The 16469-nt window shown below is 39.5% G+C and overlaps 1 protein-coding gene across 6 annotated transcripts in view; it reads right to left on the bottom strand.

The window, feature by feature from the left end:
• DIP2C (disco interacting protein 2 homolog C) overlaps positions 1-16469 on the bottom strand; it is a 336675-nt gene that overhangs the window by 23071 nt on the left and 297135 nt on the right. For 4 of the 6 annotated variants that reach the window (XM_069778160.1, XM_069778163.1, XM_069778162.1 and 1 more), the window contains 2 exons: positions 10606-10635; positions 8845-8906 (listed from right to left, as the gene is read on the bottom strand). In XM_069778160.1, coding sequence (XP_069634261.1) covers positions 8845-8906; positions 10606-10635 — 92 coding nt within the window. The remainder of the gene's footprint in view (positions 1-8844; positions 8907-10605; positions 10636-16469) is intronic. The other 2 variants (XM_069778161.1, XM_069778164.1) reach the window with 1 other exon arrangement.

Below are 16469 nucleotides of genomic sequence, written 5' to 3'. Positions count from 1 at the left end.
GTTGGCGTATTTTAATAAGCTGGAGTATTATTGGGAAATTCAAAACTTATTTGTAAAAACAAACAAAAATGGAACGATTTTCCATCTAGTTCTTTCACTTATGTTTGAAAAATGACACGCAAATGGCACTTGCAAACAACTACACAAATGTACAACTGCAGTACACCTACTTTCCAGGAAAGCTATGGCTTTTTGTTTTCCCTTTGTCTTCGTCTTACTTGGTACACGTGACACTATTCTCTTTCCCCTAAGCCCTCCAGGGAAATGTAACTGGAATTTCTTGATTTGTAGTTAAAGTATGCTAAACCACATCCTCTTTCAAAAACCACATTTAAAGCCAACTCTTATTGTCCTGTTCCTCTAAAATCATAATATTCTGATCCCTTGAAGATGACTTTATCAAGGAAGAAACAGACTTGTTTCAAGGGAGGAAATACTTCAAGAGCTAGTAATCTTGCCTTAGAAAGCACAGAAATTGCTTTGTAGGGCTCCCATCCCCCTAGTTTAGTCTCACAGTTCAGACAGATTGGGACAAGAGGGGGTGACTTCCCATCTGAAAGTTGTTGGATGTTTGACCCCTTCTCCTGCCCTGCAACAGAAGTTGCTTTATGCCCGGAAACATGAAGCATTTTTCAAAGCTCTTAAAATAAGTACATTTACAAATTTTGTTGTAACTCTGGATCCTCATACGTAAACAGTTCAATCCCTTAGATGATATTTACTCCTCTTCAGTTTCCCAGGTCATCAGCTTTATGCCTCATCACTTACTATCCAGTGCACAGAGGTTGAACAAGTCTCTTGGTTCATCCCCTGACGCAGGCAGGAACAGCAAGACAGAACCTTTCCTCCACTCTAGAGAGACCGGGACTTCTCTAAGTCAGAATTGGAAGTGTTGATATGATGCTTATCAACCCGAATTAACTTTTCTTTCTAGGAGATTTGTTTCCCTTAGATCAGAAACAGTGCCAAGGGGATTTTTGAGACAGCAGTGTTTGCATGGCAGAAACAAAACACAATGCCGCTAAAAGGCTAAGGCTGTATTTTCTCCTGAGCAAAACCATGAAGAACGTGGAGGGGTTTGCCAGTACCATGACAGACAGCTTAAAATCACTAATGAGATTCTGCAAGTTAATGGGCAAAATGCCTAAAAGCCAGATGTTTCTACAAAGACTCCTCAAAATAAAACTGCATTGTTACTTATCATACTTAAAACTTTGAGGGACTTAGGTTTTATTTTAAATACCTCAGCCCCTCAACTGAGTTACCTCTTCTGCTGACTTCACGGGGGTGAAAATCTTTTAGTTCTTCCATGAAAAACCTGCTTCTGTGGTAACAGAAAAAAACCCGAAGAGCTAAAGCAACAGACAATCTAAAAAAAAAAAGCATGGGTGATGTGTGAAACTCGGAATTGGAGGCACACATATGAGAAGATCCTCGAAACTCAGGATGACCGGAATGGCACTGCTGGAGGTATCAATTTGTAACTGAGTTTATTGTGTATAAAGCTCTGGTGGCTTTCTGAGGCCAATGACTTGTGAGGTCTATGTTTTGAACATTTCACCAGGTATACAGTACTTCCAACCTCAAAAATACTCTACACACTTTACCTACTGAATCTCACTGCAAGGGAAAAGGAGGCTGGGTGTCAAAGGGGGCAATAATAGATTTTAATTTTTGGACCCCTTTGGACCCCACACAGAGCAAATAATTGAGGACTGGGATTTTCTGTAACCTGTGACGGGGCTCTGTACACTGTAACCCATTACAAGAGCTAAAAATAGCACTGCTCCTGCTCCCCAGCACATCAGGGAGCACTCTTCAAAGTTTCTCTTTTGCTACCATAGGCAAATGGCTTTCAAGTATGATTAATCAATTAAAGTTTCACAAAAGGTAACTATTTTACTGTCACTTGCCATTAGCATGTCTCCTTCTCACGTATCTCCTCCTCAGTCTCTTTTTCCCTACTACGTGACTATAGAATGGTTATCCTCCATGCTGCGACTGTGCTACAGAGCACTGCTGTGGCTATAGCTTAGATAATAATTTAGCTAAGTAGTTCTTTTGTCTGGTAACCCTACAATAAAAGTATTTTTCAAGGTAGATGGAGTAGAAGTGTTTGAGAATTAGAAAAAAAGCTCCCGTGGCTTTGTTGCTTGGTATTACCCAAAACAATGTATACACAACATGTAAGTTTTAGTAAAATATGGAGGAGAAGGATAAACAATTGCCAGCCAGAATAAAAGGCTATTTTTCTTTTCTTGCATGAAGTCTGAAATGCTGGAATATATTAAAATGAAGCCAAAGCCTTAAGTGATTCCTTTTGACAGAGCCTGCATTTGAGACTGGGCTCCGTGTATAAGCAATCTATAAAAATAAATCCTAAGTAACTGTTTTCACATATCTTTGAAATGCGACAAGTGTTCCCTTCTTTTCTTGGGCAATGAGGTTCAGAATTTCCATCCCCTGAAATCACCTTTGTCAAGGAGACATGTCTGAGCAAGTCTGATGGAAGTTCAGATATCTCTGAACACCCCCGAAGTCCAAAATGAACAGTAAGATTTAGCGCAACATACAAATGACTTCCTAAGAAATCAAGTCTGATAATGACATATGTATATATAAGGGTCACTTATTTTTAAGAGATATACTAATTTGCATCACTCCAGGAACATGTCAGTGACCACATAAGAAGAGAAGACACCTATATGTACAGCTCTACAAACTGCTTGTTTAATAAATACAGAGGGTAATCAGATTAAAATAATTGTTCTAATGATGGAGTGGGAGTTTAAATGAGACACTATGGATACATGTTGAATGATAGCCAGACTAAAAAATTTATAACTTGAAGCCAAATACATCTTGGTGCTTCTAGTCTATTTGGCAATATCCTACATCTGGATTTGGCTCCCTCTTTGGTACCAGCTGCCTCACCATGTCTGTGACCAAGAAACTATCCAAATAGCTCACCATTACACGTAGCTCAAAAGGAAATGTAGTAAACCACAAAAGGGTTAAATAAATTACATTATCCATTTTTCTAACCCTACTGAAAAAAATACAGACTTAACTAGATGAAATTGAGTCATTTAAATGATCATTTAATGCACCTATTATTTCACCAAAGGGAATACAGGAATTTAAAGACAGGATCAGAAGGATGCCTGCATTGAGAACAGTGTTTACTAACACTGGTTGAAAGTCTTCATTCTTGCCCAGTTTGGTACAAAATGTGGATGTAGTTCAATAATCAGTTTATATACAATTTTTAGTCAAAATAAGGGGAAACTGTCTATTACAAATGCATGTAAAATGGTATCAAAATCTTCATCAATACATATGTGACTTGATTAGTGGCTCTCTCCCCCCAGAAGTCTAAGCCTCCACTCCATCAGAGCTCATAAGTTGTCACTACCTGCTACTGAACAAGAAGACTAGCAACATTTTTACCTGCTTTTGGGGGTAGACATAGATTGCAATGAATTTGTTTCCTTTTACTTTTTTGTCCTTTTAAAATAAACTCTGATATCAAAGTAGATCTTTCCTTGCCCCACTTAGGGCAGGACAGTGATTTTCATAACCTTTTTTTCTTTATGGATAAGGTTTTGCTATAGAAGACAATGTTAGGATGCAAGAGGATGTTTATCTTTACAGGATTTGCAGGAAGTTTCAACTTTAGGAGAAGATCAATGATCTCCCTCAGCCATCACCAGATGGATTTTTCAGCTCACTAATTAAAACTTCTGAGGAAATCCTCTATATAACACTTTAAATATGAAAGATACAGAAACACAGAAAAAAAATTCCTATATTAAAAATCTGAGCAAAAATTCAAAGCAGTCAAAATGTTTCAACATTTTGCATATTTTATTTCTTAGTCATACCAGCTTCATTTCAAATTTAAGGTAATTTCAAAATTTAAACTAGCAGGTTAAAACAGCAACATTTTGAAAACAGTTTTGAATTATTAAAGAAAAATATGTTTTAGAATATTTGCAAATATATTGAAACATTTGAAAACCCAGCCTGACCTCCTGAAGAACACTTAAAACATATTTTTGCCCTGTCTATGTGAAAGGAAGTTATTTTTTGGAATAAACATGAGGTCTATTCTCAGTTTGATGAAGGGGCTCCTTTTGCCAATAAATAATTTTTCTATGAATAACTAAGCTGCTGTTAAGAATGAAGAGGCTGTGAAATTTTAATGGTAATATCAGAGATGTATTTCTTTTTGGACATTTTAAATTTTATAAACACATGAACATATTGTTTTAGAACATCCTGGATAAAACGGATGCTTGGGCTTTAAATTTGCATCTTTACTGCTACAAAAGCATGTAAGTGTTATAAAAGCCAACATCTTTCAAATATTTGGTGTTTTGGTATGATGAGAAAAGGGTCTCTCTCTTATCTTCCAAACACTTCTCAGCTTTTAGTATATTTAGGCGTCTCATGCTTAACATCTGAAAAGCTTTCTGAGGAGAGCATGACTGGTCTAAAATGATGATGGAGTGATCTGAAAATCAGCAGTTTAGACAGCAGGACAAGAATATGAATATATTTATTCTATTTCTTTTTTTTGGGAGGGGGGGGGGAGGTGGGTGGGTAAGGTTATTTTCCCAGAGGCAGCAGCAGAGAAATGCAGTCAACCACCAGACAGGGTGCTCATGCCTGGAGTTTTATTGCATCTGCCATCCCTGCAAATGCACACAGGCACATTTACATGACCTGAGTTGCAACCTCAGCAACTGGGACCAGGCGTGCCGTGCCAGTGCAGCCTGCTGCGAGGCCAGCTCATGCATAGTGAAGCATTAATCCACCTATTTTGCCTACTGGATCTGAGTTAACCTCTCTAAATTGCATTGCACTGCAGTGCAGGGGCATATCGGCCACTTGGTGCTAATTCAGGAGTCTTCTCCTGTTTTTTTATTTAACAGCCAAGGTGGGACTTGCCTGGTTTTGCTCACTCTTTCTTGGCCATCCTGAGGACACCTGATCTAAGGACAGTCTGATCAATGAGATGCAGAGTACAACAATACTGATGTATTGTCACTAAAAGCAAGCCAGAGCTGTATACTCTTGCTATTAGGATGTTACTCAATTTCCAAAAAGAGGTGTCGAATGCCATTTTAGACAGCACAGGGTGCCTGGGACATCTCAACAGTGCTAGCAAATGGAACACGTGCTCTATGGGAGACCCTGCTGGAGTAGCTGTAGCACCTAAAACTGCTCCAGATGCTCAGAGCTAGGCAATCAAGCCTTTTTCCAGTACCATAACCGATGCCAGCCACTGATCGAATGCTTGAACCCCTTGCCACAAGTTTCCTGAACCTCCAGGTGAGCCCAGTCCCAGGCATTTCCCTCAGCTGGCAACTATGGCCAGAGTTGCAGAGTCCCAGCAGCTAAACCATTGGGCTGGTGGCTCAAAACCACACAAAGGCACACACAGAAAGGTGTTTGAGAACGTCCAACCTGACCTAAGAAGCAAACCATCCAAATCCACGGAGAGCTGGGAGGAAATGTCTGGTTTGGTCGACCGACCACCCCTAGAGCTCTACACAAATTGTACATAGCACAGGTATTTTTATTTCAACTCCCATCAACCAACCAACATTTTCATAAGCTGTTAAGTGTGCAAACACATAATTACCAAATGAGCTTGAAATAGTTGTATTAAACCTGATTATTAGTTTTTACAGATGTGAATAGGATTTGAGTAATCTCAAAGAGATGAACTACAGCTGCTTTTTGCAGCAACTAGAAAGTGTTATGAAAACACATGCCAAGAAAAAAAAAAAGTTCACTCTTTTTCACATTCTGGAAAATATCTTCTAAAATATAATATAAGAAAAAAATTTTCTCACATTATGTGTACAGTGTAAATTTTTCATATTGTTGGGGGACTAGCTGACCTGCAAAGACTTGGTGGGTTGTTACTATACAGTCTCACAGCTATGTACAGCAATCTTTCAGTTACTGTTAAGCAGTAGTGACATTCAGTTCCACTAAAATGGTCAGAAACAGCAAGTGTGAAGAGACTATGTCAAATAAAGTTGTTTTGTCCCCTAATTTATGACCTGTGAATCTACTTTAAATTCCACAGGATTGAGTAAATGAGGCACAGCTTTAATCCATCAAATTAAAATCTGTATTACCACAGTCTGAGAAGCCAACTCTAAAGATTGTCTTCTTTCATGTTCTGTAGAACTAGTCACTAAATATACATTAAAACACTGCAAAATCTGATCTTGATAATGATGCCTACTTCTCAATGACATGCTAAGGCAGGAAAATAGTATACCCATGGTTTATGCAGTTTTTATGAACAGTAAATTTTATTTCCTCTATATAAGTATATACAAATTTATTTTTATTGTTTATAATTTTTATTAACTGTGACTGTTATGTTCTCTCTCTCTCTATTTGCTTCTATATACTTCCCCTGCAATGAATATTCTATAAATTTCTTTCTCCTCTCAGAAAAAATAACTCCAATAAGGAATTAATCTACATTTGCGTTTTTCTTTCTCCTCTATAGCTGCAATTTTATTTTTAATGATTCATTAGCTCTTTCTCCTGCACTTGAATAATGCTTACACATATCTATCTACATTGTGTTCAACTTAATCTTCAACCATTTCAGAGCTCTGAGATTAGAGCAAACCTATGGGTAAGTGAGTCTCAGCTTACTGTGTCTATTAAAAAATAAACATTTGATTTCCAAAGTTAGTCATGTAAGCTTCCTTCCTCATCAATACAGAAAGAAAGGTACCTCAAAGGTCAATTCATTCCATGCTGGTGCATGTCTGAGATAGCTGTGACACACTGGTGGTGTGCACGCCTCTCCAGTGACCACAGAATGAGCCTAGGAGACCACTTCAGATTGGATGAGATCTGTCCTGGTCACAGTGTTTGCTCTGCAATTAGGTAAAGAAATGCTCCACTTCTCATTTCTTTTTTACAACATAAATCATTCAACTTCTCAAATAAATCTCCTTTCAAAAGTCCAATGCAGAGGTGGTAGGCTCACATAACGATAACACCTTTTTACAAAAAAAGGCCTTTTTTTGTCACTGGGTTGAGTATGAGCATGGGATGTGTCTACACAGTACTGCAGTTGTTGGGCCAAGAAGACCAAGTGTTCTATGGCTGGGTTATGCAGACCGTAGTATCCAAAAGGATGGATCAAACATAAGCATTATTGTTGCTAACATTGTGTGCAAAAGGAATAAAGAAATGATGAGAGAGTCAACTATCTTGCAGTTCCTTTCTTCCACCTGCCAAACTCCATGTGCTACAAGAAAATATCTGTATGTGTACCTGACTTAACTATCCAGAGGATAATCTGGGCCTGCAGTGCTAAGCTGGTCACTTTGATATAGCCAAAGTTGGTATTCACCTAAGCGGAACAAATTCTCTGTTAAGCAGTGCTGGTTTTCGCTGGGATAGAGTTAATTTTCTTCATAGTAGCTAGTAAGGGGTTATGTTTTGGATTTGTGCTGAAAACAGTGTTGATAACACAGGGATGTTTTCGTTACTGCTGAGCAGGGCTTACCCAGAGCCAAGGCCTTTTCTGCTTCTCACCCACCCCACCAGCGAGGAGGCTGGGGGGGCACAAGGAGTTGGGAGGGGACACAGCCGGGACAGCTGACCCCACTGACCCAAGGGATACCCCAGACCATATGATGTCATGCTCAGTATATAAAGCTGGGGGAAGAAGAAGGAAGGAGAGACATTGGGAGCGATGGTGTTTGTCTTCCCAAGTCCCCGTTAGGCGTGATGGAGCCCTGCTGTCCTGGAGATGGCTGAACACCTGCCTGCCATGGGAAGTGGGGAATGAATTCCTGGTTTTGCTTTGCTTGTGTGTATGGCTTTCGCTTTACCTATTAAACTGCCTTTATCTCAGCCCACAAGTTTTCTCACTTTTACTTTTCTGATTCTCTCCCTCATCCCGCCGTGGGGGGAGTGAGCGAGCAGCTGCTTGGTGCTTAGTTGCTGGCTGGAGTTAAACCACAACATAAGCTTTTAAGAAGGATGAAAGAAAAAGAACAACAACAACAACAACAAAAGCCCTATTTGGATGATGTTTTAGAGGAACTAGAACTGGTGAACACTGTCAATTAAATGTTCACCTTTTCCAGAGTTAATAGAAAACTTTTTGTTAAAATTCTGTAAAGAGACTACCTGCTAGCCTTTTGTCCAGGGTATTGGAAAACTTAAATATGTATACATGAGTATTTTCTAAAATTACACCTAAAATCACAAGTTTCCCTCCAACCATACGATTTCAGACATCCTCTTAATACTGCTAGTGGTAAATTTTAGTTCTCGCTTCTTGTGTATGTATCTAACGTTAAAGACGGAACTAGAAAATACCCACAGTTACAGAATGTGGTTGCTCACAATGGCTGAAGTCAATAATCCATTTCCTCATAGTCTTGCAGCATTAAGAGTTGCAGCAAAATGCCCCCATGGTCTCCCCACTGGCTAACAGCTGCCAACCCAGGAGAAACACCTCTGTGAAGCTAAGAGGCCCAACAGGACTCCATTTCTTAGGGACTGGCTAGGTCCTGGATACAAGTGTCATGAAATTCTGAAGGCAACAAAAGCAGGGAATCTTGGTAGTCATTGCAGTGGTGATGTCAGATGCTTCAGTTTTATCAATGGTAAAATTAATTAACCAACTAATAAAAACGTCTATGTCTGCTTGCTGGTAGGAGTTAGCACAAATTATTTATGAGGATTACAAAGGTTTTCAGGGACCTGAGGTGTGCTGAAGTAGCTTTCTTGATAGAAACTCTGTTAATTGTGTGTATTAGAGAAAAAGAAAAAGGTGGTTCCGACCTGTCATGCCTCAGTGCCCTCATATCAACATACACTGTGGTGGGATCTGGTCCAGATGTTCCCTGTGAACAACAACATCAGCTAATCAGAACCTGAAGGCTGGGAGGAGAAAAGAGTTTTACCCCCCAAATAACCGAACGTTCATTTCACTGCTAATTATGCTAATCAAATGACAAGTTATATTTAAGCTATTCATCAAACAAAGCTCAGCTTTACAGAATCAGAAAGAGCACTGGAAAACATACCTACCGTCAGGTACTTGTTACCTTGGGGTTCGGAAAAACATCAAGCGGCCATACTACTTAACCAAACACGTGTCAACATAGGTTTTATTTGCTACAGAAGGCCAAGTAATCAGCACGTGGATACATACAAAAAATGTTAAACACGTTTTGCCATATAAAGGAACGCGGAAATTGCTGAGGAGACACAGTTTAATGGCAGAAGCACATGGTCAGGAATGTGAAGCATGGTTTACTGAGAGTCTTCCATACATGCAACAGAGAATATACTTGAAGCTAAAGATAGTAAAGGTAGCACGCATGACATGAACCAATGTGGACCGAAGGTCTGTAAGCAATTATTCTGTTCCTTTTCAGTCTTCCACTGCATAATTTAAATCCTTGCTTTGTGTCACAATATTTAGTTACTTGAAAAGCAGTAGACTAATTTTAGTTTCCTTTCATGCAGAGATGATACAGTCTTCTAGGCCTTTCCACCCACAGTTTTGCTGCAGTTTTGTAACCTGCAATGATCTCTCCTTATCTGAAACTTCAAACTCATCAACGATGAACATCATGTGAATTCTCAATGCTCTAGTCTACGGCTCTTTTCTCTGCTGCATACCTCACATCACTGCTAAGCAGAAAGCTAGAAGAAAAGCAAAACTTCATTTTGGAACACTGGAACTTTGGAAATTTTATTTTCAGCAGATAAATTCACCTAACCCTGGAAATCTACAGGTGCAGGAACTCTTTTATCAGTTATTTAGATGTTTACTACTTAAAACATCAGGCAACATCAACTCCCAATGATTTCTGTCCCATTTGGGGTATATTATAGAGTATAATTCTTCACATTAGGAATGTCTAGGGCTAAATTTTGCATTTCTGCAATGCTGGGTGGTAGTTCTACAATTTGTTGAGCACAGAAAATTGTGATGGAGTTCCACAAATAGATAATTTTTGTAACTAAAGGGGAAAAGAGTTACCACTACCAATTGATACTTACTGTACAGATACTGATAGTGACCCACCACCAGAGGAGAAAAAGAGTAATAGAGCTGCACATGCATGTTAGCCTCTTTAGCTTGTTATACACAATACAAGATACAATATCCTCTCTAGCTATTAACGACATGATTTTCAGTCTACTAGTAAACTCAGCAGTGTAACAGACTAGTGCTGAGTGGAGAACTTCTTTGAAATATATGCAATGTTGAAAAAAAAAACAAAACCAAGGAAAAATTGATTATCTTTTAAAAAAACCCCTAAACCTGAATTGATTTATAAAACAATGGCAACAGTCAAGTTTGAAAATCAAAGACAATCACTATGGTGTTTGTTATTTTCAGTGTGAACAAAATTGTTACAACAGACAGCTAATATTTGATGAAACCTGCATCCAGATAAAGCTATACTGGACTTGTTTATAATTTCATAGAAGGATCTGAAAATCCCCAAATCTCCAGACTCAATTTCTAGTCTGTCCCACTGTTGGAAGCTGATAGGTGGGTATTGAGGGAACATGAAAATCCCCTACCTGCTCGGCCAGCTTCCCCAGCCTGTGAGGCTATAGCAGCAGGAATAGCAGGGATGAGGGAGAGAAGGAAAGAAGGTAACACAAGACAAAAATAATAATAAAAAAATGGGAATGAAGGGTGGGAGAAAAAAAGAGGAGAATGCAAAAAGCAGGGAGTAAAATAAAAAGAAAAACAATGTCAAATACAGGAATCTTACAAATTAACCATTATACCATTAAAGGTTAAAAAAAGTAAAAAATGAGGTGTCAACATTTTAGTAGAGCAACAGAAGAGACAGCTGTAGACTGCTAACCTTGGACAAACAGACTTAAATGGTTTTAGGACACTACAGACAACGTTGTTAGTGGAAAACATGTGTCTAGTATACTGATTTTTTTTTTTGGTTTTGGTGAAGAAGTCAGTAAATATTATGGCCCTGCTATTTTAATGCACATCCATTAAGACAGGGGTTCCAGGTCTACCATTTCACTACTAAAAGAAGTTTGTAAGCGCTGTCCTCTGGAAATCAAAAGTAAGCTCACTTTTTAGAAAAAAAAAATTAGTATACAATGGAGAAAGATACTTACACCTTGTTTCATACAGATTAACCTGCTCCTAAAGTGAAATAAAAACAAAGCTTCGTGCACAACCTAATTACTAGAAGACCATAACTAAATGGAGTAACTTCATAGTTCAGTAATTCTTCATTCCTAGTCTATTTTGCTCTGATAAACAGCGTAAATCGTATAAATAACAGTAAAACTAAAAGCCAGTAGAAACCCATCAGTTCTCCAACATGATCTATAACGCAGCAAAGAGACAACACAGAGCTGCTACTGTCACGTGGAGCATCTAACACCAGATGGCTGCAGTGGGATTTGCCCTACAACTTGTGAAAATAAACAGCTCTGAGAGCATTGGTGTCCCACATCCCTCTCATCAAACTTCTGAATTCCAGCGAAGTTAAAGACTACAGCAGCATCTTAAAACAGGTTTATTTTGGATGCAGGGCAAGATGAAGCATTTAAAAAATTAGGATGGATCTGTTATTACATTGCTGCCCCAAAATGGAAATATTACTAATAATCCAGGTTGAACACTGCAGTGTAACTGCAAGAAAGCAGGAGAATTGCCGAAATCCATCAGTTATATAATTCATTGCCTGTGACTATACTGCAGGTCCAGGACTTTGAGAGTACCACAGCCTCATATGGCTTTTAACTAAGGAAGGGCTTGAAAAACAGCAGTTGAACTCTCAGCACTGTCCTTCTGCGGCCAGCTGCAGCTGAGAAACTCTGAAAGTGTTTCAAAAGAAGCAGAGTCTTAGTCAAGATCAGAGTGACTGACTCAATTCGTCTGTGCACATTTATTTTGCGAGACTGAGATAGAGAGCATCTGTAATGCTGGTAACAGGAAAAAACCAACATGACTTTTGTTGTATTTGATACTTACTAAGGACATGCCAGGTAGTGTTCAAGGAAATAAAATGGGCTAAATATCATTTTCTGTCTGAAAACGGGTACATCATAAGTCACATCCCTTGGACTAAATGCATCTCCAGCCGACACATAGGCTGCCACCAGTGAACCACCCCTGGTCCGTGCAAACCTCTGCAACATGCCAGGCTTTTATTCTCTGGGAAAACATTGCAGGTCAAAACTGCACAGAGGACTACCCCAGCAAGTCAGCAGCAGGGATGACCATGTCCCAGCACTCGGCCCGTACCTAATTTCCACTGAAGTCAAAGGCCAAGCTGCATGCTCTCCCCTGCTTCCCCAGAGTTAAAACCCAGGAACTAGGCAATCAGAAGTCTAAAGAATTTTAAAATAACTGCTGTTTTGTTTTGTTTTGCTATCTAAGGATGTGGCCTCAATGTTTACTCTGAATCTACTTCTGCTCCAGTGATGCTCAGAAATGGAATTTTTAATGTACACTTAATCTCACATAAGCAAGCACAGCAGCTGGAGCTGTGAAAAGAACTTCATGGCATGACTCATAGTAAAGGTGGGAAAACACAGAATCTGAGGCAACTCACCCAGAGCTGTACTATAGCACTAAGTGTGAATCATACCTCTGATAAACTGCATGGTCTCCTGTTGCACTCTTCGCAGAGCTATGCCTTATTACTTTTAGTATGGAAGATTCTCAAAAAGTGTGATCTATCACTAAGTAAAAAGAAGCATTGACTTTAATCTGTAAATTTACTAACAAAGTTCCCTCTGCTAGACAGTGAGGGAAGGATTCATTTCATATAACTTCAGCCATCAAAGAAGAAAGTGTGCAGTATAAGGTAGGAAGTATCTCCTGATGGTGATGAATTCCATCCTAAGATGGGCACCTGAAACAGGCTGAATGAAGCTCTCTCTTGAAGTATTACTTTGATTCTACTGACTACAGATGGATATTGCATAACTCACTTAACCTTGCCGTCTCACTTAGAGGTGACATAAAAGAAGCAAGATGAATCCTGCTCTCCTGCTCTAGCTTGGGCAGATTTGTTAGTACATTTTCAGGGTTAACTAAGGAAAATGAACAACTTCTAGAAGTTTTTCCTCAACTGAAATTGAGTAGCAGGTTGAATAAAATGAAAATATTTATTTCAAGTTTTTAAATGGAAATTAGCTAAAATCCTAGAGAACCATCTGTGCTGTTGTAAGAAACAGGCTACTTTTCATATCTATTTTCCTCTCTCTCTTGAGAATGCTAAGATGCTAGTTAATGAGAATTAAAATATGCTAGATGCAATCTTTTCATCTCAGAAATCCCTGGACCATTATCTGTGACTATATAGCCATAAAAGGTCAGACATTAATGGTATTTAAGTGCCTAAAGATGGAGAGAATTATTTATTTTCAAAAGCACACCTCTAAAAATCTAGTCCAAAATGACTACATCAAAAGAAACATAGTAAATTTGCTCTGAATTTGAGAGGAAATGAATACAAATGACAATGCATTAGTCTGTCAGTGATCTTAATCCTGAAATTGAGATCATTTGGTAGACTAAGGCTCTTTTGTACCAAAGGGATTATCACAATGATTTCCTTTTTAAGGTAATCTTTAATAAAAGGTCAAATTCTGCTACGAAGTTTTTATACACACAGAGAGAGACACACACACATACATGTACATACACCCCCACCCCACCCTTCTTTTTGGAGGGGGGAACAACAGTAGATGCTTTTTGAAAAAATCAGGATACCTTCCCCTTGAAACATCTGAGTCTTAAATTTGTCCAAAAAATTGGAAGTTAAGTGAAGAAGGTATCAAAGATCACATTGAAGTTGTGTTAGAGGCAGCCCATGGAGAAGAAAACCTGGACAGGCTTTTTGCTGGTAAGGGTCAATCGTTGAATATTGAGATATGTTTAGGAAGGTGATTAGTAGATACATATTTTAGAAAGACCGTAGGATAGGCTGGATCACAGTTTTCTCTGTGGAGGATGGTGTTCCAGGAACCACACACTGATCTCATGGATGACACAACTTGGAAGAAAAAAAGCAAAGGCAGATGCTACTGACTCAAACATCTTTAGAAGTATTTTTATGCAGTGTGAAGAATCCAGAAATCATGATCCATTTCTGGAACATATTGGAGACAATGCTAATTTCAGGAACATTGTTGATCAAGGATTAAAATTCATTCTGTTCCTCAGCCCAGAAAACAGAATAGCCCACAAGCTATTCTGGAATATCACTAGCCATAAATTTCCAGACAGTTTTGAAAGAGCATTCTGCCTAATTCAGTATCCAGTCTTTGGCAATGTCTACTACCAGATGCTTCAAAAGATGCAATCCTGTATCTTTATATTCTCTATCAAAATGACATGTTTTGTGGTGATGCTTTTAAGTAACACCTTTAGTAATTTTTTAAACCCCTTTAAAACTTGCCAAATTACCCTCGGCTTAAATGCTTCAAAAACCATTCCACTTGGAAGGGTAACATTACTAAATATAGCCTGTACTGAAATGGCTTTTCTTCATTCCAGCCACACTACTCTCTAGACAGTGTATGGCTTTTAGTTTGTCCTACGAACTGAGATGCAACATCTTACGAGAACTCCGTGAAGCCTGACACTAAGCTCTGTGATCAGCCAGGCTGTTAATCACCTCACTCAAGACTCTCATTCTGTGCTGTTTTTAAATTCATAGTCAGTATCAATAATAATATTCCTTCAGAGATCTATCCACTTTTACAGTTTGATTCAATAACTCTTTCAAGAATTTCTGTAAAGAACCATCTAAGAAGCAAAGTTCAGCTAAGGAGTTAACACATTCAAAAGGCAGATATACACAGTCAAGCAAAAATCCAGCCTAACTCCATGCTGATTAGGACTTCCAGTTCCTCTGAGTGTATTCAGCTTTCCTGCACGTTTGTAGTGGGTTGACCCACCAGCAGCAAAGTACCCACCCAGCCGCTCGCTCACTCCCCTCTCAGCAGGACAGGGGAGAGCATAGGAAGAGCAAAAGTGAGAAAACCCATGGGTCAAGATGAAGACAGTTTAATTGAAGGAAAGAAGAAAAAACCCTAAGCGATGCAAAAGCAATCCCTCATCGCCTCCCACAAGCAGAACGACGCCCAGCCAGTCTCTGAGCAATGGCTACTTTGGAAGACCAACTCCCCCTTTTTTAATGCTGAGCATGACATTGTATGGTATGGGATACCCCAGATCAGCTTGGGACAGCTTTCCCGGCTGTGTCTCCTCCCAGCCTCTTGCTCTCCCCCAGCCTACCCGTTGTGGGCAGTGGGGTGGTGGTGCAGTGGGCAGACTGAGAAATGGGGAAAGCCTTGATGCTGTGCAGCACTGCTCAGCAATAGCTAAACCCAGCAATAGCTAAACCACTGGTGTGCTGTCAACACCGTTTCAGTCACAAATCCAAAACACAGCTCTATATGGGCTGCTATGAGAAAAGTTAACTCCATCCCAGCAGACCTAGTACAGTATTACTTCCAATGAGGCATACTTGGGCACTGAACCTGGCTTACTGCTGCTTAGTGTTATTCCCTGGTTTTATTATTTGTCCTGAACAAATGACTTATCTTGTAAGTGAAGCAGCCACCATGAACAGTCCAGAGATCACTGCAAACCTGAAGCGGAGATTTTCATTAGTGGCAAGCAAACTTCTGCAGCTAAAATATCCTTGTTATCTACAGGATCCTTCATGTCTGGTCCCTCCATGGACCAGAAGCCAGAGAAGTTCAGTTATTTTTCAGAAGTAGCTCCACCACAGCTGCAGGGTGGAGCTGTTGGGCCCCATTCTGATCTGTTGGGAAAGTCAGAGCAGTTGGCCATGAAGGTATGCTATCATTTCTCTCCTTCCCCTCCTCCCATGGGCACTTCAAAATGGCTAAAGATACAGGAGCAAATTAGAAAACTATTGTTACCAAGTAACCAGCTCACCTCTTTCTCCTCTGTTTTCCCTTTCTATTCGAGGGAAAGTAGTGTCCTTGCTGCCTGCTGTGCCCCTCCCAGCCAAGTGTTTAAGCTTGATTGGGTTGCTGACTGGGAAAGCACACTGAGCTGCACCTGCTAACTGGCCTAAACTGGTACCATCCACATTGTGCTGTCTCAGGTGGAAGTGCCTAAAGATATCCTAGATGTTTTCTGAGTTGTTCTCTCTGCCTTGTCATCACCCAGGACTCTAGATATGCAGAAAGAAACAAAACGGCCTGTATTCTTGCAAAGAAACGTTCAGTAAAAGAGATTTCAAAACCTCAGTCAGTACTTTTTGTATCAAATCCATGACAGAAATGTGGGGGAAGATGCTGCTTGAGTTCATAGATGTTTCTAACCTACAAGATGTATTTTTCTCACAAGACTACTTATTAAGTTTTATCAGGGTAAAACTGTTTTGAAGGATTCAAGTGCTGCTTTTGAGACTACA

The sequence above is a fragment of the Haliaeetus albicilla genome, chromosome 2 (assembly GCF_947461875.1).
Source record: "Haliaeetus albicilla chromosome 2, bHalAlb1.1, whole genome shotgun sequence".
NCBI classification, from domain to species: Eukaryota; Metazoa; Chordata; class Aves; order Accipitriformes; family Accipitridae; genus Haliaeetus; species Haliaeetus albicilla.
This window is presented reverse-complemented; position numbering and strand designations above follow the sequence as displayed.